At 44.5% G+C, this 25,581-nt stretch overlaps 1 protein-coding gene across 4 annotated transcripts in view; it reads left to right on the top strand.

The window, feature by feature from the left end:
* SEL1L3 (SEL1L family member 3) overlaps positions 1 to 25,581 on the top strand; it is a 110,748-nt gene that overhangs the window by 65,310 nt on the left and 19,857 nt on the right. For all 4 annotated transcript variants that reach the window (XM_064584343.1, XM_045881369.3, XM_045881372.3 and 1 more), the window contains exons 14-23: positions 1,940 to 2,002; positions 5,487 to 5,663; positions 7,797 to 7,924; positions 10,445 to 10,528; positions 17,625 to 17,715; positions 17,850 to 17,934; positions 19,082 to 19,191; positions 23,802 to 23,929; positions 24,551 to 24,653; positions 24,734 to 24,806. In XM_064584343.1, coding sequence (XP_064440413.1) covers positions 1,940 to 2,002; positions 5,487 to 5,663; positions 7,797 to 7,924; positions 10,445 to 10,528; positions 17,625 to 17,715; positions 17,850 to 17,934; positions 19,082 to 19,191; positions 23,802 to 23,929; positions 24,551 to 24,653; positions 24,734 to 24,806 — 1,042 coding nt within the window. The remainder of the gene's footprint in view (positions 1 to 1,939; positions 2,003 to 5,486; positions 5,664 to 7,796; positions 7,925 to 10,444; positions 10,529 to 17,624; positions 17,716 to 17,849; positions 17,935 to 19,081; positions 19,192 to 23,801; positions 23,930 to 24,550; positions 24,654 to 24,733; positions 24,807 to 25,581) is intronic.

Here is a 25,581-nt window from a genome sequence, read left to right as displayed (position 1 = left end):
TGGCTACAGCTTGGCCAAGACAGTCTAAGCCATCCCGTCTTGCATCCACATGAGGATAGCACTTTGACTTTTACTGTAGCAGCTGTTTTCCATGAATTCACCCAGTGGACACTATTGAGCACTTACTATGTACCAGGACTTTACATTTCTCTCACTTAACAACTTCCAGTGTGGCTCAGATTTGTGCTTAGTGCAGGGTCTTTGTGCAAGAAATTATCCCACTTAGGTTTACATAACAAATATTCTGGAAAATACTTGGTGCCTAGAAATCAGAGTACCTGAATTCTAGTCACAGATCTAACTGTGAGGCTTTGGGTAAGTCATCCTCCCATTTTATGCCTTCAAAGCAAAGAAGTTGGAGAAGATAAACCTTGAGTTCAACCAGGTTCTAACGTTCTGTCGTCCTGCTCTTTCCTATGCTTTTCCAGAAAGTCCAAAAAGGTTGTCCCATTGCCCCATCCAGTTATTCCACGTAGCCTCCGTGTCCTTTTTCCTTTCCTCTTCCTCTCTATTAAATGAAGTAATGGTGCATTTCTGAAAAATATTTTCATCTTCAACTTTGCTTCAGCTCATCAGTTTCATTAAATAGGTAACTTGAAGGCTAGGAGAAACTTGGTGTATATAATTTAACTTTTAGTTGGATTCGCAATTTTATTTGGGGTCCTGAAAAATACAGAGACAAACATATTCTGCACGTTTTCTGTAAGGAGGTTATGAATCATTATACGTTCTCAGCACAGAACGGGAACGCAGAGGAGGAAGTAGAGTGTGCTAGTTACAACTTGGACTCTGGAGCCTGCCTGCCTGGGTTCAAATCCTGCCTCGGCATCTCACTTACTGTGCGATTCTGGGCAAGGGCTCAGATGGGAAGGCTAGCAGCATCTCCGTAAGCTTGTGGTGAGGATTAGATGGAGCAGCACGGTGCGGAACCCACCGCTTGAATTAACACGGGGATGTTTGCTCGTTCTGTCTTCCCTTACTGTAGTGCTATTTCAATAGAGCTGAAAGTTCTATTGGTACAAAGCACCCCCAACATTATATCACATGTGACCCCATCAACCTCTGTGTCTCTGGCCAAGAAGTCTCCATGGGGCACGAGGGGTGAGTGTGTCAACACAGACGCTAGGTTGGTTTAGTAGCAGCGATGGATTTCATCCGGTTTGCCTTGCCCACCATCTTCATTGTCAGTCCTGTGGTGAGAGAGGTCTTGAGGTCCTCTCCCACTCTACCCTCAGGCCTGTCACTTCCCCACACGGTCCTGCGGACACCTCGGTGAGGTCCCACAAAGTCCCTCTCTTGTGGCAAGGACCCCAAAGCCGTTTCTGTCTGTGGCAGTGCTCATACCGCCTGTAGCTGGAAAAACTCTGTAGCAGGAGGAACCTTGTCAGTTTCTGTCAGTATCTGACGCGACAGATTCCAAGGGGTCCTGTCTCCTTCACAGCTGGCTCTTGAGCTGGTCCCCCCTGGAGACTCCCGAGAGGACCCAGGAAGGCTGCAGAGGACAACCTAATAACTTCCGACTGTCCCGTCCCAGATCAAGGGCTGTATGTGGCTCGCAAACGAGGCCAGCCACAGAGAAACGCATCCAGGATGACCAGACTCACTACCTTGTTCTTCAGGGATTCTCCCAATAGGACCTGTGGATTGACAGGAATGGGATTCACTCGATGATAATGGGGGGTTTGTATGGATGCTAAGCGGGCAAGGTGAGGTCTGCTGCCTCTGCACCACCCATATAAGCAAGACAATAGTGAGGATGATGATGATGATGGTAGAGTAGTTCTGCGTGTAGACATCTTTAAGGTAAGGCTTTTAACGAAGAAGGCTTGGCTTTTCTTTTTGAAGTATTTTATGTGGAGCACTGGTACACCTGCGTCATGTTTTCAAGCGCGCTCTGGGTTTATTTTCTTCCTACTCATTGCTGTTTATCATTGTTTAGGGTCAAGGAGTGAAAAAGAACAGACGGCTTGCTTTGGAGCTGATGAAGAAAGCGGCTTCCAAGGTAACACTTTCGCATATTGTCAGAGGGAAACATTTGCACCACGCACACCCACACGCTCACAGGGCTACGAGAATACATGGCCAGCCTTTGGCCCGGCCCATGGAAAACAGAGTGGGGAGGGAGGGGTCGCTGCCATAGCGGTGATTAGTCATTTCGGAGCTGCAACACGGACAGAAACCCGCCACAAAGGGGACGGCGGAACTCAAAAGCTGAATGCACCTTCCAGTCAATAGAATTCAGGCCGATTTTGTTTGAAGGCTAAAATTATAATCACGGGCTGCCCAGATAACAAGCAGTGGGGGGGAGGGGTGGGGGGGAGCGGGGCTCCTTGGAATTGAATGGGTATGTAGACAAGCCATTGAATTAGGAAAACCCAAAGCCGAATTCCTTTGAAGGTTAACCCTGTCGTGTCCAAGCCCGTGTCCTGCCCGTGCTTTAATAATGGGCATGTATATCAAGTTGACGGCCAGGTTTAAAAATTGCTCTGTTTTTGTCACTGTTTTCTTTAAAATGTTGTCGTCGAGTCAGCTGGTTTCACTATGGCACTGCGGAATGGAGGTTAAATATCACCTGTGAGGGGACACACACACGTACAATGCGTTGCACACCCACACACGCACGCTCACAGGTGCATGCATGCAACTTGCCAATCAATTCGTAGAAAGCACTCTAAGCCTACAACCTCGACAGAGTCCTTTATAGCCCTTCTGGCGCTTGAAAGTGCCCCCCTCCCCAAGGCTGCTAATACTTGCCTTATCAACAAAGACTCCTCAAGTACCCATGCTGATTTCTTTTTCCCCTCGTCCTCCCCTGAGAAGTTCGGAGTCTCTTTTTGTGTGTGTAGAACAGGAGGTTGGAGCGTGGAATAAGAGAGCCAAGAGGTTTTCCGTCCACCTTGTTGGTGTCAAGAAGGCACATGACCCAAGAGAAGGGAGCCCACCGAAACACACACCAGCTCCTGCCCCCCCCACACACACACAAAGTAAAGGGCAGATTAACGGTGGGCATTCGGTCCAAAGCATCCTAAAATAGGGCAGTGATGGGGTTGCCCCGGCAGCTGTGAAATCTGCATCTCTTTAGCCATCCTAGGGGTGAGCTGATGTCTCATGTGCTTCGTTTTGAAGGGATTCTTAGCAGAGCTTAGGTGAGGATTGGGAAATGCTGCGTTATGGCCTGGAGTCATCATATCCTTAAAAGTGTTATGTGATTCTCGCTCATTGACTCAGCAAGGCATTTTGAGGCCCCTGCTCTTTGTCAGGCACTGTGGTGAAGGTCCCATATAGTTTGGTTTTCGGAATTAGGGAAAAGTCACTTGGGAGCAAATGTGGCGATTGAGCTGTGCATGTCAAGAACAGAATATGAAAAGTAAGCGAGAAAGACGGGGTTTCTTGTGGGGCTCCACATGCAATCCCTCGTGGAGTTCTGCCGATGTTATTCAGGCACCTGAATAAGCCTGTGGCCTCTGGCTTTGCAGCAAAAGTCACTGTGCTGTGTACATTCCATAGGCTTGTTCCGAAGCTGGCTGTTGCCACTTTATGGTATGGCTGGTCCATTACATGGTTGAAAGCCATTCTGCCAGACTTTCCAAGAGACCACCGTGCACCTGGTTCAGCATGCAGCTCAGGAAGAAGGCCTCGATGACTAGATCCATGGCACTGACACCCTTCCTGATGTCAGCTGGCTTGGGAGTCAGTTATCTCGGGGGCCTGCAGATCTGAACCCTACTCTCCATCCTCAAGGTGTAGGATTTGGACTTCCAGCATTCAAAGGGTGGCTTTCGTTCATTCGTCAAATATTTATTGAGCACCTACTCTGTAGCAAGCACTAATATAGGTCCTTGAGACACAAAACGAAGATTCCTGCCCTCATGGAGCTTCTATTTTATTTTATATATTTTTTAAGATTTTATTTATTTGAGAGAGAGTGAAAGCGAGAGAGATCGCAGAGCTCCGGAGAGGGGAGAAGCAGACTCGCCACTGAGTGGAGAGCCTGATGTGGGGCTCGATCCCAGGGCCCTGGGATCATGACCTGAGCTGAAGGCAGACGCTTAACCAACTGAGCCACCCAGGCATCCTGGAACTTCTATTTTAATGGGCTTTGTTAGTTTCTTTCCCCCTGGTCTTTCTGGCACCCGGAGTACGACAGAAATCTAGGAAGTGTAGCTTTTTAGCATCCACTGCAGACTGAAAAGGCTCAGCCTGGGATCTTGGCATCTGTTCTCAAGGGACACCCATCCTTCACTGGTGAAAGGTAGTGAAAGAGATTTGGTTCTATACTTAGACTCTGATTTAACAAGTTTTACAGATGCAAGGCACTATTTGACCCTCAGATCCTTTTTCCCCTGCTTCTTCATGGTTTGGTGGGCCTGGCAGAAAGGGAGGTATGAGGACCCTGTATGCCCAGGTCTACACACAGGTGTCTCACTGTGGGGCCGGAGGCTCCTTCCGGAGCACTCACACCCCTGCAGGGCTTCTGAGCCCTCAACAACCAAGCTGCAGGCTGCCCTGTGGAAGCAGTGGGAGCATCTGGGGAAAGCACACGGGAGTACCTGCTAGAATGAAATCAGCAAGCACAAGGAGGCTCCAGACTCGATTTGCTTAAAGCACTTCCTCGGTACCAGCCCCAGGTCTAGACACAGTTTTAAAACCCTCCTTCCAGAGACCCTGGGTGGCTTAGCTGGTTAAGCGCCTGCCTTTGGCTCAGGTCATGATCCCAGGGTCCTGGGGTCGGTGGAGTCCCACATCCGGCTCTTTGCTCAGCAGGGAGCCTGCTTCTCCCTCTGCCTGCCGCTCCCCCTGCTTATGCACTTGCTCGCTCTCTCTCGTTTTCTCTCTGACAAATAAATAAAATCTTAAAAAAAAACACAAAACCCTCCTCCCATCCTCCCCCCGCCTGAGCCCCCCTCCCCCCACCCTCCCAACTCTACCTGGTAGTCAGGACTGGGACTCCCAGTAGCCTCAGAGCTCCTGTGCTTTGCAAGCAGGCTGTTGCAGCCGCTTCCCTCTGAGAATTTGTTGGTGTTCAGGGCAGAGTAATCAACAGATGGGGAGGCGGGTCACCTAGAAACTGTCCCAGCCCGGGGGGGGGGGGGGGGGGGGGTCAGGCCTCCCCTCGCAGGTGAGCGCTCATGAGTCACAAGGTCACTGTTGATGCTGCGGGGCAATAAGAGGCCTTTTGTAGACAAGGGCTTTGCGCAGGAGCCTGCAGGCGCTGCGCCATGATCTGGGGGCAGCATCGCTGCGATGCTGGAAGGCAGGAATCCCCCAGCAGCAGCCAGATGAAATCCACCCCGGGGAAGGCTCTGAGCAGGCTCGTGGTTTCTAACACTTAGCTTTTCTTTAATGCCATCTGCCCCCAGAAAGAGACGGGAAAGGTTTTGCTCAGATGCAGGCAGAGTGCTTTCCCAACAATTGATTCTCTTTAGGTTTCATTAAAAAAAATTTTTTTTAAAAGTAATTTTTTTTTTCATTGTTCTAAAATCCAGGGATTGCATCAGGCAGTCAATGGCTTGGGATGGTATTACCACAAGTTCAAGAAAAATTATGCCAAAGCAGCAAAGTACTGGTTAAAAGCAGAAGAAATGGGGAATCCGGATGCATCGTACAATCTTGGAGTCCTGTATTTGGATGGCATTTTCCCCGGAATTCCTGAAAGGAATCAAGTAAGGCTTGAGACCAGCTGTGCCACTGGCCACTGGCTTGTCTGCCATGTGCCCGGCCTGCATGAGGCCCCGTGGGGGTGCAGATGCCACCCAAGACACAGACCTTGTCCTCAAGCAACTCCAGGGTCCAGTAAGGAAGATAAGACAGCAAACGGCAAAGGATGGTATCTAGCCAAGTGTCAAGTGTGTGCTCTTTGCTCTGACCCAAACAGATCTCGACAGGGGAAACTGTGATGGCCAAAAGCAGTCAGGAAGGCTTCCTGGAGGAGGGAGGCCTGAACTAGGGAAGAAGGGGAAGATGATTCGAGATGAGAATGAGCAAGAGGCAGTGCAGAGATTGATCTTACTAGAAGCAAAGAGAGCTGAGTCCAGATAGGGTTGCCAGATATGAGACCAGATTTCGTAATAGTGAAAACCACAGTGACAGTCTTCAGTGTTTGCTAAGCACTTCCTCTGTGATAGACACTCAAAAATAGTTGACAGGCACCCAGTGTCATTCTAATTACCTTCTGGAATAGCTGCTATGATTATATCCATTTTACAGAATGAACAATCAAGGCTCTGAGAGCATATGTAACTTACTCAGAGTCATACGCTTAGTGGAGGCAGGACTGGGATCCCTGCACAAAATGGAAGCCCCTCGTTATTACTAATAGTCTTGATGATGGTGATTATAATTTCTGCACCATTACAGTCCACAAATTTCATTGAATGCCCACCTATGCCAGGCACTCTCCGAGGCACTGGGGATACAGGAGCCTTATATATATCTGGGAGCAGAATATTCCAGAAAGAGGGAACAGCCAGGGCAAAAGCCCTAGAGGAAAGCAGGCTTGTTGCTCCTCAAGGAACAGCAGGGAAGCTGGAGCAGCGGGAGCGGGAAGTGGGGGAGGGGCATAGGTGGGCGAGAAGGTCGGGCAGGCAGGTGCGCAGGTCATTGTGAGGTCCCCGCCGCTCTGAGGAAGATGGGAAACCGCTGGGCAGCTTTGGACAGGGCAGTGATGTGCTGTGCTTTAAAAGCCTCCCCTTAGATCCTAGCAGAGACTAGGATTAAAGAAGACAAGAGGGGAGCAGGGGGTTAATGTATTGAATCCAAGTGAGAAACGATGGGCGACCCCAGGAGGGGGATGGAAATGTGGCTGGATTATGCACGTACTTTGAAGGTCAAGGTGACAGGGCTCGCTAATGGATTGGATGTGAGGTGTGACAGGGGAGAGGAAACGGGGTGACTCCAAAGTATTTGGCATTTATCGAGGTAGAAGAGTGGAGGGGGCAATTCGCAGGATGGGCCAGCCTGAGGCAGCGGCAAGTTTCTGGGGGTTGGGACCTGGAAGATAATTTCTGTGAAGCACTGTGCTAAACCTTGAGAATACATCTCATTTAATCCCTGAAACGGCCATTCGCGCTAGGTATTATTAGAAGCCCTATTTTTCAGCTGCAGAAATCTCGCAGTTGGAGAGATGAACTAATATGCCCAAGGTCACACAGGGGGAAGGAGCAGAGCTGGGATTTAGACCCAAGCCCATCTGACTCCAAAGCCCTGCTGCAGAACGGCAGCTAACCGCCTCGGCAAAAATAATAGTAACCAGCAGAATATTCACCCTTCTAAATGTTTCTTTTTCCCCTCTGCCTCTCTCTGCCTGCATAAGGGGCTGTATGTTTTTATGCATTGCTCATGTCTGGTCACCCACCCACTTATATGCTAGTGTGGATTTTTTATTGTCATATTCTAATTCTCACCTTCCTGCGGGAGATGCAGTTTTGGCACATGAGTTTGAAGAAAGTATTCATCAAGGTTAGGAAAGCCAATGCCTGAATTTTCACCCGGTATGACTTCTGATACATTCTTCCGTTTCATTTACAAGGGTTAAGGGATTCGTAGCTACGTGTTGTCTTATTAATTTATTGGGTAAACTTAACAGAATAGTTTACTGTCAGGGTTATCGCATCCAGAGGCTGGCTTCTGTGATGGGCTGTCTTCCTGAAGCTTGACTTGGTTTTCCTAAAGATATCAGAAGTGATGAGCCGGTGAAAATATCAGGGGTTGAGTGTCTCACCGTGTTGGCTCCAGGGAGACCAATCCACCTGGGAGGACTCCTCACTAATGAGATAACTCTGTTTATCTCTCTACAGACTTTAGCCGGTGAATATTTCCATAAGGCTGCACAGGGCGGACACATTGAAGGAACCTTGTGGTGTTCTCTCTATTATATCACAGGAAACCTGGAGACATTCCCTAGAGATCCCGAGAAGGCTGTTGTGTAAGAATCTGTCAGCTATTGTGCACAAAGGGAAAGCCGCGTACTTAATTCACTGTGCCTGAAAATGGAGTCCCCGTTCTTTGTTTTGCAATTTTGAATTCAATCTTTATTTTTACCAGCTATACATGCACAGAGTTTCAAGAGCCGTCTCATTCGACAAGGCAAAAATAAGTACATTTTAACTGAAACCAAAAAAATAATAATTTGACATGGGAAAAGCAAGCAATCTGCTACCCCACCCAGACTACTTCCTGCTCTCAAGAATAAGTCACTTTCAGTCTTTTCATTATTTCTTTACTGTTTGCCTCTCTCTTTCAATGACATGCTCATACTACTATTTCTTGTTATTTTCATTACAGGCTTTGTCTAATGATGTCCCACTGTGAAAAATAAAGATAGAGTTCCCTCTCATTCTGCCGCCACCCGTCATCCCATGCATCCACACTTCCCACCTGGTCCCATTTTCCCATAAATATATCATTATTTTGGTTAGATTAGGAGCAGGGTGTCCATTATTAGGGCCATGTGAGTGCTACTCCCCGCTGAGCCATGTAATATGCTGTGACTACTTTTTCTTTCTTGCACAGTTTTTTGTGTTCTGTGGAGCATTAATTACACTTCATAGTCCTTCAGTTGCTTAGCTTTCTGCATACTTATCATTTTTCATGTGTTTAATTCTCCAAATTCTCCCACAGTTGTCTAAATCTCTCCTCAGTATGTCCACACCCACCAGGTATACAATTAACTTAATCTCGGTGACATCTCTGTCTTTGCTCAGGACAGAGCTGCCTTCCTGAAATTAACTTTGTCATCACTGTGGAGATTTCCTTTCCCTTCATCCTTGTCTTTTTGGGCTCTCCTTGCCTTACCCTATTTCTTCCTCTTTCTTGATTTACTCCTATGCTTTTGTAGAGCACATCCTCCAGTAGCTTCCTAAAGAATGGTGAACAAGAGGTGCATTTTTGAGGTCATGCATATCTGAAAATGTTTTACAGAGGTTGGCAAACTAGGACCTATAAGTAACATGTGGCCCACCCTCTGTTTTGTGTGGCTCCAGGAGCTAAGAATGCTTTTTACATTTTTAAAGGGTGTAAGACAAGCACACACACTACGATGAATATAAATAGAGGCTATGTGTGGCCCACAAGGCTTAAAATATTTACTATCTTGCCTTTTACAGAAAAAAAGAACAAAAAACAAAACTTTGCAGACCTCTGCTTTAGATCACCCTCAAACCAACAGTCTGGCTTTTCAAAAGGTTTTGTTTCATAAGACATTTGAAAGCAAATCCAACCTGACCTGAACTCATCGATAAAACTTGACCAAGACAAACTTGAAGCTTTTTATCATTATTTGTTAGGATGTTTGGTGTGAACATTCATATGTTTCATAAATTTTTTTTTGTTATTGATTACTAGCTTAATTCCACTGCAATCAAAGAATACATTCTGAATGACTTCAGTCCTTTGGAATTTGTTGAGGCTTGCTTTATGACCAGCATACCGTCAATTTTGCTACACCTGCTTTTTTTGTTTCTTAGAGTTTTTTTTGTTAGAGTTATATCTTTTTCCAGACTTTACTTTTAATCTTTTCTTCTTTTAATTTTAATATGTATCTCTTCTAAGCAGCAAATAATTGGGTTTTTGTGTACTTTTTATTCAGTCTGACGAGTTTAGTTTTTAATTGGTATATTTAGACCATTTACATTTAACGCAACTTGCAGATATATTTTGTTTTAAATCTGCCATTTTACTACCTATTCCTTACTTGTCCCATCCATTCTTTGTGCTTGTTTCCCCTTTTCTTACCCTTCCTTTACATTACTCAAGTTTTTTTTAAAGACTTTATTTATTTGACAGAGAGAGACACAGTGAGAGAGGGAACACAAGCAGGGGGAGTGGGAGAGGGAGAAGCAGGCTTCCCGCGGAGCAGGGAGCCCGATGCGGGGCTCAATCCCAGGACCCTGGGATCATGACCTGAGCCGAAGGCAGACGCTTAACGACTGAGCTACCCAAGTCTTTTTAAAAAATTTTATTTCCTCTTTCCATTAGCTTGTTAGTTGTGTATCCTTGTAATATTCTTTTAGTGATTGTAAGTCTAAAGATTACAACAGGCCAGTTCATTATTTAGTAAAAATTCTCCAGGATAAATTAGAGAACAGAAAAAAAAAATGGGGAAACCTTATAATAAATCAGTAAACATGTTTTAATGGAGAGAGTACTAGAACTCTTGGTGAAGATTATCTTTTTTTGTATCGGTGGTTATTTTTCATTAGGTATCGCTCACGTCTTTGTCTCCATACACGATAACTCCTAAGCACTTATAAGAAAAGGCACTGAATGTAAAGTTCTCAAAATGCATCTTTTTTTGCCTTCTTAATGTTCAGTTCTGGTTTGTTGCTGTGTAAAAATTCTAACAAGCAAAATAATCCCCAACTGGGATTTACTGAGATCATATGAAGAAAAAACAATTATTTAATTTGCCACAGTTTGGATATTTTCTCATTCCTTTTCTTTTCAGATGGGCAAAGCACGTAGCTGAGAAAAATGGCTACTTGGGCCATGTCATTCGCAAAGGCCTCAATGCCTACCTGGAGGGCTCATGGTAAGCTGGGGACCCATGTTAGAATGAACTTTCTCAGCCCTCACCTTTCAATTTGTCAGTGTAGTCGTATGAGATGGAGTCTTAAAATACAACCGAAAAAGCAATTTGCAGGGAAATCATGGCCTCCCAGTAATGATATTCAGAGTATCACAGACTGATTGGCTGTTGATTGGAAAACATAGCATTTCCATGTTTAATTATACACGAAAATTAGTTCTCTAGGGGAAGCATCCACATTCATCAAGTTGAGAGACCCATGAATGTGTTGACTTCTCTTCCCTTCAAGCTTGTTCCTCTTGTTTTTAGAGTGGAGACAGCACAGGGGGTCTTAGCTGAACCTCTGCCCCTCCCTGGCAGAGCACAGAAAGTTCATGGGAAGCAGAGAGAGCAGTGTGTTTAAGGCTCAAGCTACATCTTTCCACTGATATGTTACTACATCTTCCATGGCCAAGAGCCTGGGATTACTGGAACTCACTCACCAGCCCTCGGATATCACAGCCAAATAGATTCCCCATTTTAACTTTCTTCTGATGGAGTTAACAAATCTCAACCTGTACCCTATGGGATGAGATGCTGCACTGAGGACTTGCAAATTATTCCCGTTTGCTGTGCCTTGATTTTACAAATAAGGGCACACCTTTCCAAACTGCAAACTCCACCTGATTCCATCTTATTGATTTCTTCTGCCAGTCCTGCCACTCTGTCTTACTTTTCCATTGGGACATATTTTCTTGGTTGGTTTATTGCCCAAGTGATCTGGGTATTTCAGTAATAACTTAAAAGGGTATACAAATCGGCACATATCCCATTGGTCCACTGCCTCAAAGACATTAGACCAGACCTATCATAGATCATACTCTGATCTGAACCTGAATTAAAAATTAAAATATAAGTCCAAAAGAACACTATTTTCTCCTTTCGTCCATGGGTGCCTGCATAATCAGCAGATAGCATGTCAGTGAATGAAAATCTTAAAGAAGGCAGGGACGTGAACCCAATGAAAATACCAAAAGGAATGTTTGTTATTATCATCCTGTGAAAGTTTATTATCTATAACCTCACTTTGCACAATCTGGAAAAAATTTTAATGGAATTATTATTTTCCCCTTGATGCACCTTATAATTTTTCTGGTGCTTTATCTTGTCTCCCAAGTGAGCTTCAGTTTCTAAAACTCCCAAATTTAAATTTAATTTATTCTCTACTTCTCATCCTCCAAACTACCCCCCTCTTTGCTCCCCACAAGCTTCTTAGGGGAAAAAGAGTATTCAAAACCCGAAGTGTGTACGTGGGCTTTCCCAAAGAGAGAGCACATCCGTAAACAGCCCCACACTGACACACATACACACCACAATGCTTGACACTATTTTTCCCCATAAAGAGAGTGTCTATTAATAGCTACATTTCTTGCCTGCTTTTGAATTTAACATCACAAAGCATTTCAGGTAGCACATTTTAAAATTCGCTGTGAAGGTCGAGATGAATTAAGATTTTTGCAACTTGTTGTCCTTCTTAAAATATTCAGCCACAACACAAGATTGATTTTTTTTTTTTTTTTTTTTGGTGGAGGGGAGGGGGAAATTAAGTGTGTTCTACACTGTGAATTCGGATCCAGGTCAGCAGATTTTACTGAGTACATTTAAATGCAGGATGCCTTGCCGTAAGCTGCAGGGCATGCCACAGGCGGGGCTCGAAGAAGTGGGGAAGCTTGCTGCCTCCTTTCTTTTTTTTTTTTTAAAGGTTTTATTCATTTGACAAAGAAAGAGCGTACAAGCAGGGGGGAGCGGCAGGCAGAGGGAGAAGCAGGGTCCCTGCTGAGCAGAAAGCCCATCCCGGGGCTCAATCCCAGGATCCTAGGATCATGGCCTAAGCCATAGGCAGGCACTTAACCACTTAACCAGCCAGGCGCTCTGCCTCATTTCTTCCTTATGCTGAACTATCTGCAGTTTCTCACGTGGTCTGCATTCTGTCTGACCTCTGGATCTTTGAACTTGCTGTTTCCTCTGCCGAGAAGTCCTCCCTAACTCCTTACTCCCTTTAAGATCATGACTGCTCTTGTTGATTGTCCGGTGATTTGTACCCCAGGGCCCAGCACCTAGGGTTACCTGGGAAGTGCTCAAAAACAGAGTGCACGATCTAAGGCAAATAGAACAACCATAACTCAAGGCACATGAGCAGTATATAAAGAGCATGAAGGATTCTGAGAAGGAAAAGATGCTATCTGGTTTGTGGGACTTAGATCAGCCTTCGTGACGGGGGTAGCAGATAATATGGCCTTGAGGGGTGGGTGGGATTTCCACTTGGCCATGCAGGGAACAGCATTTCTGATGACGGGAATAGCAGGAAACAAAAGCAAAGAGATAGGAAAATTCTGGATGAGTCTAGGAAATTTTAAGCCACCAGTTTGCCTTCAGGTAAGATTTTTAAAAGGGAGTGACAAATAACAAGAGCAAAGAGATGCTGCTCTATGGAACTTTGAATGGGAGGTCATACACTTTTTACTTAATTCATGAGGCAGTGGGGAGCTATTGATAGTTTGGGGAGAAGGTAGTGACATGACAAAGCTGGGTCCTGAGATGTCTAACCAGACAACTGTGTTTGATGGTAAAGAGAAGGGAGAGTCTGAAGGGGCATGCTGGCTCAGAATCCAGGTAAAAGGAGCTGAGCATTTGAACTGGAGATGTGGCAGAAGCCAGTTGAGTTGTTTTCTCCTTCTTCTGTCATATAGTCGTTGATAAGTATGAAGTGATATGTGATATATATATATATGTATACGTTCTTAAGTTCTTAAGCATAATGATACAATGAATACCTGTAACCCTATGTAAGAAAATGAACAGTTGAAGCTCCCTGCATTTCCCCCCCAGATTAAACCCACCCCCACCCCCAGTCCCCAGAAGTAACCATCATCCTAAGCCTTGTTGTTGTTCTCCCCTTGCTTTCTTTATAGTTTTGCTATACGTGGATATATTCCTAAGCAGTAGAGTTATTTGGCTTATGTCTGAGCTTTATATTATTAGAACCATATTATATATGGTTCAACTGCCTTTCTTTTTTAAACGTAACACTGTGTTTCTGAGCTTCATATCCCTTGAGGCATGTATCTGCGGGTCATTTTTATTGCTGTCATATACCACACTTTACTTACCAATTCTTATTTTAACACACATTTGCGTTTCCCTTTTTTTGTTGTTTTTAAGAACAATATGACCATGAACATTTTTTATGTATATCATGGCATACATAGGAAAAGTTTTGCTAGAATATAAACTTAGGAGTGGGGTCACAGGGCAGGTACTTTATAAGATAGTGTTCACGTTTACAAGGTAATGCTAGCTGTTTTTCCAAAGGAGTTTACCGATTTACTCGCCTGCCAACCATGTATACATTTTTGTTTCTCCATATCCTTGTCAATCTTGATGCTGATGCTAAGTATTATTAAGTTTCAATCCGGATCCGAAGCCTTTTTTTCTATCAACAGGAAGAGACATCTAGTATCCATTATAATGGGAAAATCTTCATCACAATGTATTTGAGGCGAAGTGCTTCTATTTCCACCCGCTCTCCAAGTCCTGAAGCCGGCCCTGGGGTTAACCAGGAAATATAGGAATGTTGGCTTCCCCATACCACAATGTGGCTTTTTTGGTACCATCTATTTTGCTGTAATAGAACTAAATCATCCATCAATGTCCCAAGTCCATCCCCCTTTTTCCTTTTCTGTGAGTGAATTTATTCTGGACGTTATTTTCAAATTACATGTGTCAGTTTGATGAGCTTGTGCTTTTCTGTGTTGTTCCAAGATTTATATGGGATAGTTTAAAAGAGGAGCATAATTGAGAAAAGGGCTTTTTGCTGTATAGGCATAATATGGAAGATAATGTTGTCATGCCTCAGGCTGTCCTCGGACACCAGAAGTCAGCGAAGGAGAGGCTGACTGTCATGTTTCATTTCTCTCTGCCTTCCCCCATGTGTGTTTTATCTGTGAGCCATGTGTTTTATTGTCCTTTGTCTTAAATATGCCCCAAATATTTAACCCAGGAGGTTAGCCAGATTATGGCGGGCTTGAGGCAAGACAAGTAGGCATGCCAAATTCAGTTGAAAGAGATTCACCTTTCTGCAAGAGACCAGGGGTCTCGAGTTCCACAGAGATCCCAGGATTTTTTTTTTTTTTTTTTTTATCCTTTCGGTTTGAGCTGCAGAGAAGAGCACAAAGAACATCATATAATTGTTTGGGAAGCTGCTCAGAGGTATTCAAATTCACAATTCACAGCAAGCAGCCAAATGATTGATTAATAAGATGTATCATTATAAAACTCTCTAAGTGTATATGCTGAGTCGGAAGTGGGAGGATAGCAAATAAGCCCCTAAACTCGCTCTTTACCATAAATCCCCTCCTCTCCATGTCTACCAGCCACCCCCATCCCTGTCAGAATGACTGTCTGGGGGACAACTTCATTTTAGTGCATTTGAAATAAAGCTTGAAGCTCTGGTGAGCTTCCTAAGCCTTGTGGAAATCCATGGAAAGGACAGTACAGCTTTGTGGCTTATCTTTGGGCTTCCTGCCCACAGTTAAGTGCTGCATACATGTTTGTTCCATGAATATAAATACAGAAATATCTGTAATTAATACTTCTAGGCACTCTGTGTTGAAACACAATTAAATAAGAACAAAACACTGGGAGGCTAAATGTGGGTAGGATTTCTGCAGAGGTGTCATTTCTCAGAAGTCTTAATAGGCTGAGGAAGTCTGGCCTTGAGAGTTCTAACCTTCCCCTGCGGATGGTGGCGGTGTGGGAGTGCACGGCGTCGGAGGATTGTTTCTGCAGGAGGGAAGACAGAAGTGGATTTCCCTTCAGTGCTTCTGTTGACATCGATGTTTCATAGACATCTCTTTTTGATGGATTTCAGTGCTTCCTCAAAGGAAATGCTTGGGAATTGTATGAAATTTCCCCTTGGCTTATACAGTAATTGGACAGTGCAAATCTTCCTATAAAACTCACCCCTCCCTCCCCTCCCCACCACCAAAGTAACTCAAGAGACAAGATCTTGTCTTTGTAAAGTTTATCCTAGTGACTCAGTTCTTCCGGGAAGCGTCAGCCTCATGCCTCCCTCGCACATTAGAACAGTCTGCCCGACAGCTGTCGAAGAAAACGCCATTTTGATTACATTTTAATAATGTGAGCCACATCCCATCCAGTTATGGCAGCAGAGGGACCTGGCCTGACATGTGACCTTGAGCTGGCAAGTCTACACCAGCTCCTTCCCGCATCCATCCCTGGGGGAAACAGGCACTGGTTCTAATCCAAGTGTCTCCAAAGAAACGCAAGATTGTGAGACCTTGGGAATGGGTCCCTGTCGCAGAATGATGGGGACTTTCTGCCAGGCCTCCTTTGCATGCCCTCCATCTGGGGTCTGTTCTGAAGATTCTTGTCACAAAGCATGATTTTTACCAGCTGTGTAGGAAAATGCCCAGGCATCTTTTGTGTGGTTCTTACAGCTGCCGTTGTGGGTTTGTTATCTGGCTTGCAATGCAGTGCACAACTGCCCAGCCAGCTTCGTCTCTCTTTAGCATGAGTCATGGCTAATTGGTCCACTGCCTTGGGTGTCTGGGAAGCGGCCCGTGACCTGCACTGTGTCCGATTGAAGGTCTCACTGTCCTAATTTGACCCCCAGTCACCTCTCTCTGTCCCCCAGGGGATGGGCCACCAGAAGCTGCTTAAACAGAGTAGAAAAAATGATTTCAGAATCTGCTTTCCTTATTTCACCAGTCCCACCAGAAGCCAGTTTTGGGGTGGAGCTGCAGTTAAGAAAGTTCTTAATGTCAACCCCTGAGAATGCAAAATAACGATTTCTGGTCAAAATAAAATTTCGCTCATAACCTGGGTAGCACAAAGAAATGGAGGAAATCATAGAATTAAAAAGAAGAAAATAAAATGACTTGATTCTCACCACCTAGAGAAAAGTACTGTGAGCACTTTGATAGATAATTTGGGGGTTTTATTATTTTTTCTCTGCCTATATGCACCGGCTTGAGCTTGTGAAGGTGTGCACTCGGTTTTATTTCTGCTTTACAAAAACGGAATTGCTCTGTTTCTCATCCTGCTGTTTCTTTTTCTTAACTGAGTGGAAAATTTTGCATAAACATCTTTCTACGTTTTTGAATTCTCTTCTACAACATCATTTTTAATGGCCTCATCTGAAAGTGGCTGCACCATGGGGTAATTTAACTACTCACTGATTTTCAGATACTTAAGTTGCTTCCAGTGTTTTTTTGTTCATATAAACAGCTTTGCCGTGAACTCTGTTGTCACAGAATCTTTGCACATGTTTCTGCTTCTTTAGAATAAACCTTCACAAGGGAGGACTGTTGGCCAAATGGTATGTGCATTCTTAAGACTTCCCGCATTTAACGGCTAGAGTCACCGGCCTTCCCGCAAGCACTGGCCTTAGGAATATGTCCATTTCCCCAAACCCTTGCTGCTACTCTGTCTTATGAATCTTGTGCCAGTCTTTCAACAGATTAACAGTGACCCGTCATTGTTTTGCCATCATTCAGTTACTAGCGGTATCGAACATTTTTTTTTTTTCTGTGTGTTTGGCCGTTGGTTTCAAGCCCCTTGTAAACTCCCTCTCCTCTGCCAAGCTTCTAATGCATCACAAAAACTCAGCTTTAATTAAGCTTGCTCAGAATCCTAAGTCCCATGAAGGCTTTCACGAAACCGAGGACCCAAAAGCACAGGGCTTTTTCTAAATGCCACTTATCTCTTCTAAGTGGGAATGGAAGGATTCAAGGACAGAAGGCTACGAGACCACCCAGCCAGCATGCCATACACCATTTAGCCAGTAGAGGTAGCTGTTGCATTAATAACTCTCCAACCTTATCAGTGAGTTCAGCCTTTAAGATAGAAAATAAATCAGTGCATGCAGTATTTTTAACAACAGGATTTATTTTAAAAACACACACACACAACAAACTCATGATTTTGTGGCTTTAAAAAAACTGCTTATTTTGTGCCCTCTTATGCTTGAATATAGAGCTCTCTGTGAATATTAGTAAGAGCCACTATATGAAATTTATTATTAATCATCTATTTTTAGGCACGAAGCTTTGCTGTATTATGTTTTAGCAGCAGAAACTGGAATCGAAGTGTCCCAGACAAATTTAGCACACATCTGTGAGGAGAGGCCAGTAAGTAAATGTATTCTTCTTGGAGTGGAAGTTCTAAGGTTAAGGATAATGAGTTGGGTTTTATGAAGGCAAAATTAGTCACTTGGCTGAAATATATTAATGAATTAACTTTTTCTCCCCCTTCACCCCCTTAGGACCTGGCCAAGAGATACTTGGGTGTTAATTGTGTTTGGAGATACTATAATTTCTCTGTTTTTCAAATCGGTGCTCCTTCATTTGGTATGTATGGAAAAATGGGTGCTAAATTAAAGCATTGGAAGCTTTTAATCTTTCGTAACAGGGAACATCTAACAGCTTTATGTGAAGTATGGTATTTCTAAACAATTAGGAAAGAGTGTGAAAAATCTCTGCTATTAAGATCATGAGTAAACTGCTGTCGGCCACAAGCAATGTGCTTCTCTTCCTCCATTGTCCACTGAATGCTTGAACCCACCATTTCTTCAGAGTTGGTGAGAATTCAAAAGAGAAAGCTATTCTGGAGAGATTCTCTGGGCCAGTCATTTGCCTTTTTTGCCCTCGGATGTATCCCTGTCTTGCTCTGCTCTGAATGGGAGGGGTTGATCCCCAGGAAGTACAGTTCCCAGACTCCTGTGTTCCTGGGCATCTGATTGGTTTCAGCCCATGGGAGGTGCCGGCAGGAGATTGCTGGATGGGAGGAAGTGAGAAGTCCAGGTATCTCTCCCCTTCTCCCTCTACTTCGGACTGTGTCTCCGGCAATGGCTGTATACCCATATGGTTCCAGCTCCTACCGGCAGGCCACCCTCTGTGGTCTCAGGTGGTCCCAGATCTAGGGATGGTAATAGTTTCCTATCTTACTCTTCTCTGGATTGTTGGTTTTTCCCCCATTTGCCCTTTCAGCCCTTCTAACACCCTGGTAACCGGTTCCCAGTGTTGAAATCCATCTTTTGAACCACTGGACACAGGTTCTATTTTTCTGACTAGACATTGAGTGATACATACACCATTAGGCAAAACTTTTTCCAAGGGGGAAAAAAAAAATCTATGGCTTAAACAGAGTAAAGAAATACCCGCCAGTCATCAAACTTAGGCAGCAAAATTTCAGATGTCAAATAAAGTGCCCCAAACGATCTTGGCCAATTGCGCTGTAAGGTTGTAGACTGGGATTTTCACAGACCCGTTTGGGAGAGCTGCCCAGCAAAGCAAGAAAATGTGTCTAGAAATGGCGGTGCTCGGTACAAAAGGTTTTCCTCCCGCACCCCCTTCCTGACACCCCAAGGAAACAATGATGTTATGTATTCAGGTCCAGGTAGGAAAAACTCTCAGTCGTGCGACTGGACCAGCCACTGAAAATGTCGGTCTGAAATAGAACCGCTTCACCAATGGGCCTCTGCTTTGTGTCCTGCAGCGTATTTGAAAATGGGAGACCTTTATTACTATGACCACCAAAACCAGTCCCAAGACCTTGAGCTGTCCGTGCAGATGTACGCCCAAGCAGCGCTGGATGGAGACTCGCAGGTAAACCACAGAGACAAACCCTGGGTGCTGTCTGTTTGTGAGGCTGCGAGGCCTGGAGTCCTCCCAAAGCCCTCCCGTCTTTACTCCTTCCCAGGTCACAAAGTCATTTCTCCTCCATTGTCACAGCTCTGTGAGGACACGAACCCTAACGGGGAACCTTCATGGAGCACCCGCTACGGTTGCCACGCTATTCTCACAGCAATCTCCTGAAGGTGGGGGTGATTATAGCCATGTTATAGGGGAGGACAACAGGACTGCAATCAGGTGATAAATTGCTCAAGGCCAACCAGTCAGGTAGCAGGGGAAGCAGCCCGATCCTAAAGCCACGTCTTCTGGCTCCAAGTCCAGGAGTCTTTCTACCAGATTCCATCAAACTAACTCACTGCGTAGAAACTGAAGAAATTGGAAGTGTGGTCAACATGACAAATGATTTGCTTGTATAGTTGGGCCAACACTTCAGTGATAGGAATTTGCTCTTGGTGACTTTGGGGGCGGGGGGGATCTTCTTATTTTGGAGGATTTTTAAATGTATAGAAAAGTTGCAAAAAGAGTGCGGAGAGTTGCTATATACCAGTCACCCAGCTTCCCCGAATGTGACTATCTTGCACATAACCACAATACCGTTATCAACTAGTCAGTGTTGGCTCAGGACCATTAGGTACACTTGAGGCTTTCCCTTGGATTTCACTAATGCCCTTTTTCTGTGCCAGGATCCCATCCAGACTCCCACATCACATTTAGTTGTCCTTTTTCTTTAGTCTTTTTCGGTCGGTAGTAGTTCCTCGGCCTTTGTTTGTCTTCCATGACCTTGATACTCAGGAAGAACACTGGCTGGGTATTAGGTAGACTGTGCCTCAATTTGCCTCTGTCTTCTGCTTCCTCATGAATAGAATGAAGTTATGCATTTTGAGCAAGGAAAACACGGAAGTGATATGTCCTTCTGAGTGTATCATATGAGTGATGTCAGTACATCTGATTCCTGGTGAGGCTGATCTCAGTCCCCTGGTTAAGGTAGCTTCTGCTGGGTTTCTTCCCTGCAAAGTTAACAATTTTCTCTCTAATTTATATATATCCTGGGGAGATCGTTTGCAACTCTGCAAATATTCTGTTTCTCCTCAAATTTCCGTCCACTAATTTTAGCATCTTTTAGTAGATCTTGCCTGCAACAATCATTAGTGTGGTGAGCTCATGATGATCCTCTGGTTCCATCTCTCTGACATTTGCTAATCGGAATGCTCCTGTGAGAATCTCAGGGTCATTTTCACGATGGAAGTCGCAATGGTTGATGCCTTTTTTTTTCCTTAAGATTTTATTTATTTATTTGGCAGAGAGAGCACAAGCAAGGGGAGGGGCAGAGGGAGAGGGAGAAGCAGCTTCCCGCTGAGCGGGGAGCCTGACGCAGGGCTCGATCCCAGGACCCTGGGATCATGACCTGAGCCGAAGGCAGATGCTTAACCGACTGAGCCACCCAGGAGCCCTGTGGTTGATGCCTTCTTAGACACCAGGTTTCTGGTGTTATGCTTTGCGGTCTGATTACAGAGCAAAAGCTGGAAACGCATACCTATCTTAGATTTTGTTTTGTTTTGTTTAAAGGAGGTACAACATCTGAGTGTTTCTTTACTTGGGTTAAACCCCCACGTCTTTACCACTTCATTGCTATTCCTACCGGCCAAGTCACTAAATCACTGAGTCTGTGTTTTCTCATTGGGAAACGGGGATAATAATAGTATTTAGCTCATAGGTTATGAGGATTGAATGTTATTAAACATTCAGCACTGAGTACACTCAATGAACAAGATCTTTCCTATGATTACTTCTTCTGGAATGAAATCAGAGTTGGTGCTAAAAGGACTCAGTTTAGAGCCAAACTTCCTTCGATGATTTAGGGGACCTATTTTTTTTTTTTCAATCCTGATGTTTATTTTTTGGAAAAACAATGTTATAGAAACATTAAAAGATAATTTTAAAGGAAAATAAGCATTAAAGGATGCAGCCACGGTTCCATGGCTGGGCCTTTACTCCTTCCTGTCTTCCTGTCCCCCTCTAGCTGCTGTCCACAGCCAAGTGTATCTCTGTAATTTTGACAAGAGCATCCACGCCTCTTAGAAAATCCATCCCTTTTCACATATTGTAGGGATGTGTGCATTTTACGCATGGTCTCTGTAACTATTAATTACTCTTAACCACTGCCCCATATTCTGTTGAGCCCATGGCTGTAATTTATTAAGCTTTATCTTATTGGTGGACGTTTATTCTCGTTTGCTAATTTATGCATTGACTTGGCACCTATTTCTTCAGTCCTGCCATGTCTTAGACACTTCTTAGTGGTGGGGACGGAAGAGAAAAAAATAGACAATATTCCTGCCTTCTTGGGATTTACAGTCTATTAAGGAAGACGCGGAGGCCTTTTCTGGTTCTGTTGCAAGGCTATCGAGTGCTTCAGTGGACATGTTCATACCTCCGTCTTTTATCTCCATTTGAATAATTTCTTAATAATCTGAGGGCTCGTATTACTGAATCAAACAGTTGAAATGGTCTCATGGCTATATACTAATAGCACATGGGCTGATGTGCTTTCTGAAAGGGTTTTCCAACGAATACCTCACCAAGCAGTGGCTGAGTGCGGGAAAGGGACAGAAATCTTGCCAGCACTGGATGCTTTCATGACTTCACTTTTAACTATTCTAATTAAATAACTATAAGTTGATAACTTCCTTGTTGTTTTACGTTGCATTGATTTGATTACTAGTGGCAATGGACATTTTTACGTAGACTTTACGATCATTTACTCGTGATATATTTTATGTGGATTCTCTATTCGTATTCTCTTCCTATTTATCTATTGGAGGTTTGATACTGGCTTTTTTTTTTTAAGATTTTCATTTATTTATTAGAGAGAGAGCATGAGCGGGGGGGGGGGTTGCAGAGGGAGAGGGAGAAGCACGCTCCCCGCTGAGCAGAGAGCCCGATGCCAGACTCCATCCCTGGACCCCGGGATCATGACCTGAGCCGAAGGCAGACGCTTTACCGACTGAGCCACTCAGGCGTCCTGATACTGGTGGTTTTTTTTCCATTTAAATCAGAATCAGTTCTTTATACATTTGCCCAGTAGATAATGGACCTTAAGCTATTACATTGCATACAAATATTCGCCTAGTCTGTTTTCCCATTTATTTTAATTTTGCTATTTTTCCAAGAGACATTAAAATTACATAAAGTGATTTTTTTTCTTTTCTTCTAATATCTCAAGTTTTAAGAGTACCTTCTTTCTAAAGAGTGGAGAAATATTCTATTTTCTGCTTGCGCATAAGTGTGTGTTATGTGTACATCTCGAAGGTACAACACTTTGATCTGTTTGGAGGTTACTTGGCAGCATAGTGAAGGTAAAGATTTGAGACTCTGGGCCCTGTGTGCTTGCATTTGGATTCCAGCCCTTGCCCCTGTCCAGCTGTGTTACGTTGGGCAAGTTCCTCAACCTCTCTGTGCCCCAGCTTCCTCACCTTTAAAATAGAGAGGCTAATAGTACCTATCTCAATCTGCTGTTACGAGCATTAAGCAGATACATACATAAAACAGAACAACGCCTCACATTATAACAGCACTCAGAAAATGTTACCTGCTATTATGTTTATCATGATTATTGCATGGGATGGTAATGAGAGGCCTGGTGTATACAGCCTGTTGGGGGTGATTTTCATTGAGATCCTTGTCCATGGCAACTGAAAGGAAAGGTCAAAGGGAGGATACAAGTCATTAAAACATGACCATGAATTCTTTGAAGGGCAACAATCCCGTTTCACTTGTAAATCCCTAATGGTGAGTAACGCATCGTTTTCTGTGGATTTCTCGGTCCGGCCATATGCTCTGCCCCTGATGGATGGTGCCTGTCCCCAGACAGTGTAGTAGCTCCCATTCTTTATGAATCACCTCTCCTGTCAGCCTCTTAGCTCTGCTGGTTTTTTTAATTGGATCTGCACAGCCCAGTAAGGCAGGTCCTACCTCTGAGGGTCAAGAACAAGGTGTATAAGGAAGAGGTAAGGAATTGTTACCAATTGCCAAGAGGATCACGAGCGGTTTTCCACACTGGCCTAGGAGAGCAGAGACAACCCCCCATGTGTGACATTGTGCATGAGAGAGACTCTCTACATTAGAATGCCAGTCAGGAGGAGCACCCCCGGCCACAAAAACATTCTGTTCGATTTCCGACATGCTGATGGTGTCCCAGAGCATGATCTATAAGTGATAGACATTGCCTTCAACTTGGTATTCTGGTTTGTGGATGACACAAGGGCACGTTTTCCAGCGAGTTCTGTCTTGAGAGAATGAGCAAGAAAGGACAGATTCCCCTGGTTGACTGGCTTCTGAGCAGATGGGACACAGCATCTTCTGAAAGCCTCCTGGTTCTCCTGCAAATAAATTTCTCAGATGCATATACTTAGGGAAACAATCCATCAATGAAGATGACAAAACCATCTGGCTCAAGGGACTTACAAAAAATAAACAAACAAACAAAAAACCTAGAGGTTGTAAAAGTTTACATTCTGATGAAGGGTGTGTGTCTGGGGTTTATTATAAGGAGTTGATGAGTTTGGTCTGTGGCTTGTTTTCAGGGATTTTTTAACCTGGCTCTGCTCATTGAGGAAGGTGCTATAATCCCACGTCATATTTTAGATTTCTTGGAAATTGACCCAACTATCCATTCTAATAACATCTCCATCCTCCAGGAACTGTATGAAAGGTGAGTTCGGAGCCTTCTTTAATCCTGTGGAGTCTGGGGGAACCCAAGTGGGTGGTGTTTGCTTCTTGGCTAAAGTCTGAGTTTCTCTTATTATGTAACGCCAGTGGTTATAAAAAGGGCTCGGGATTTGTTTTGATTCAAGAACACTCAGCTGGACCCAAACTATTTCCCTTTTTTAGCATCTGAGGCTTTCTATACAGAATGTGCTTGATCTGAAGTTAAAGTGCTGACCAAGGTTTTCCACGAGAGTGGAAAGAATAATGTGTCTGATTAGACCGTGCCTTTCTGCAAGATAGGGAAGCGTTCTGACGTCCGGACTTTGGACAGGCACTCGGACAGGAGATCCGCCTCTGGCAGATCTGTGTCGGGGTCCTCCTTGACCCATTAGCTTTTTACTGAGAACAAGACTCATCTTTTTCTGAGGCTTCTGCCAGCCAGGAGCCTGGAATCTCAGGACAGGCCCCAACCCTTTAGAACGGGCTTCGTGTCTTTGTTTTTCATCTCAAGTGTGCCCATTTGCCCAGAGCAGGAGGGGGGTTTGAGGATCTGACAACGAGGGTCATGGGTGATGCCCCCCAAGTTTGCCGATCCCTCGGGCTTCCCTGTGCTTTTTGTCTGCAGGTGCTGGAGCCAGAGCAGTGAGGAGTCCTTCAGCCCCTGTTCCCTGGCCTGGCTTTACCTTCACCTGCGGCTCATCTGGGGTGCCGTCCTGCACTCTGCCCTGGTAGGTGCCGTCTCCCCCAGCCCTGCGCTCATGGCCCCTGCCCTTTGTCAGCCATCTGACTCATGCTTCGGATTCTGCAGATCTACTTTCTGGGAACCTTCCTTCTGTCTGTACTGATCGCCTGGACCGTGCAGTATTTCCAGTCTGTTTCAGGTAAAGATTTCTAAGAAGCTGGGACAATATAAAAATGTAGGGATTCTTTTTCCCTACAAAAAAAAAAAAATAGAAAAAAAATGACACTCTCCCTCCTCATGCCCTTGACCATGCTATTTCCTTTCATTAGATGGGTCATTCACGGGGTGGAGGGCTTCCCCAGGGGGGTGTCATCATCTCTGGCTGATGGAAGGTCCCAATTATTGTTATATCTGTCAGAGTAAGCAAGGATTTTTTTTTAAATAAGAAGCTTCAGAAATTGAACCACAATGTCTTGTCCCATTGAAAATACATCCACTGTCAATATCCTACCTCCGTTACCTTAGAACCCAGCTCTGAAGCCCCCTCCAGTATGAATTCTTCCTATTTATTCCAGTCAAGGAATCAAATGTGTGGGATGATAAACAAGCACTCATGATGAGTAAACATACCCAGCCACATGGATTCAAAAGGAGCGGCTGAGGAGGAAGATGAAGTGGGCAGGTAGTTTAGCGTGATTTCCACTGGTCACTGTTATTTTTCCAAGCTAGCATAGGGCCATCGTTAAAGAGATGGACGCCACCGTAGCTTCTATGTGGGCTTGGAGTCCAGGCTTGGCTGCTCGTTAGCTGTGTGACTTATGGAGAGTTATTTCACCTTCCTGATCTCCCCATTTCCCAACAATAAAATTGGGTTATAATAGTCGCTATTTCCCAGGGATGTTCGAAGGGTTCAGTGAAAAAAATACACGTGACGCTTACCAAAGTGACTACTGCAGGTAGTCTTAGCCATTATA

The sequence above is a fragment of the Mirounga angustirostris genome, unplaced genomic scaffold (assembly GCF_029215605.1).
Source record: "Mirounga angustirostris isolate CCGP_5_RB_7025 unplaced genomic scaffold, mMirAng1.0.hap1 SCAF_2, whole genome shotgun sequence".
Classification (NCBI taxonomy): domain Eukaryota; kingdom Metazoa; phylum Chordata; class Mammalia; order Carnivora; family Phocidae; genus Mirounga; species Mirounga angustirostris.
The sequence above is the reverse complement of the archived record's forward strand: the minus strand, read 5'-3'. Positions and strand labels throughout refer to the sequence as shown.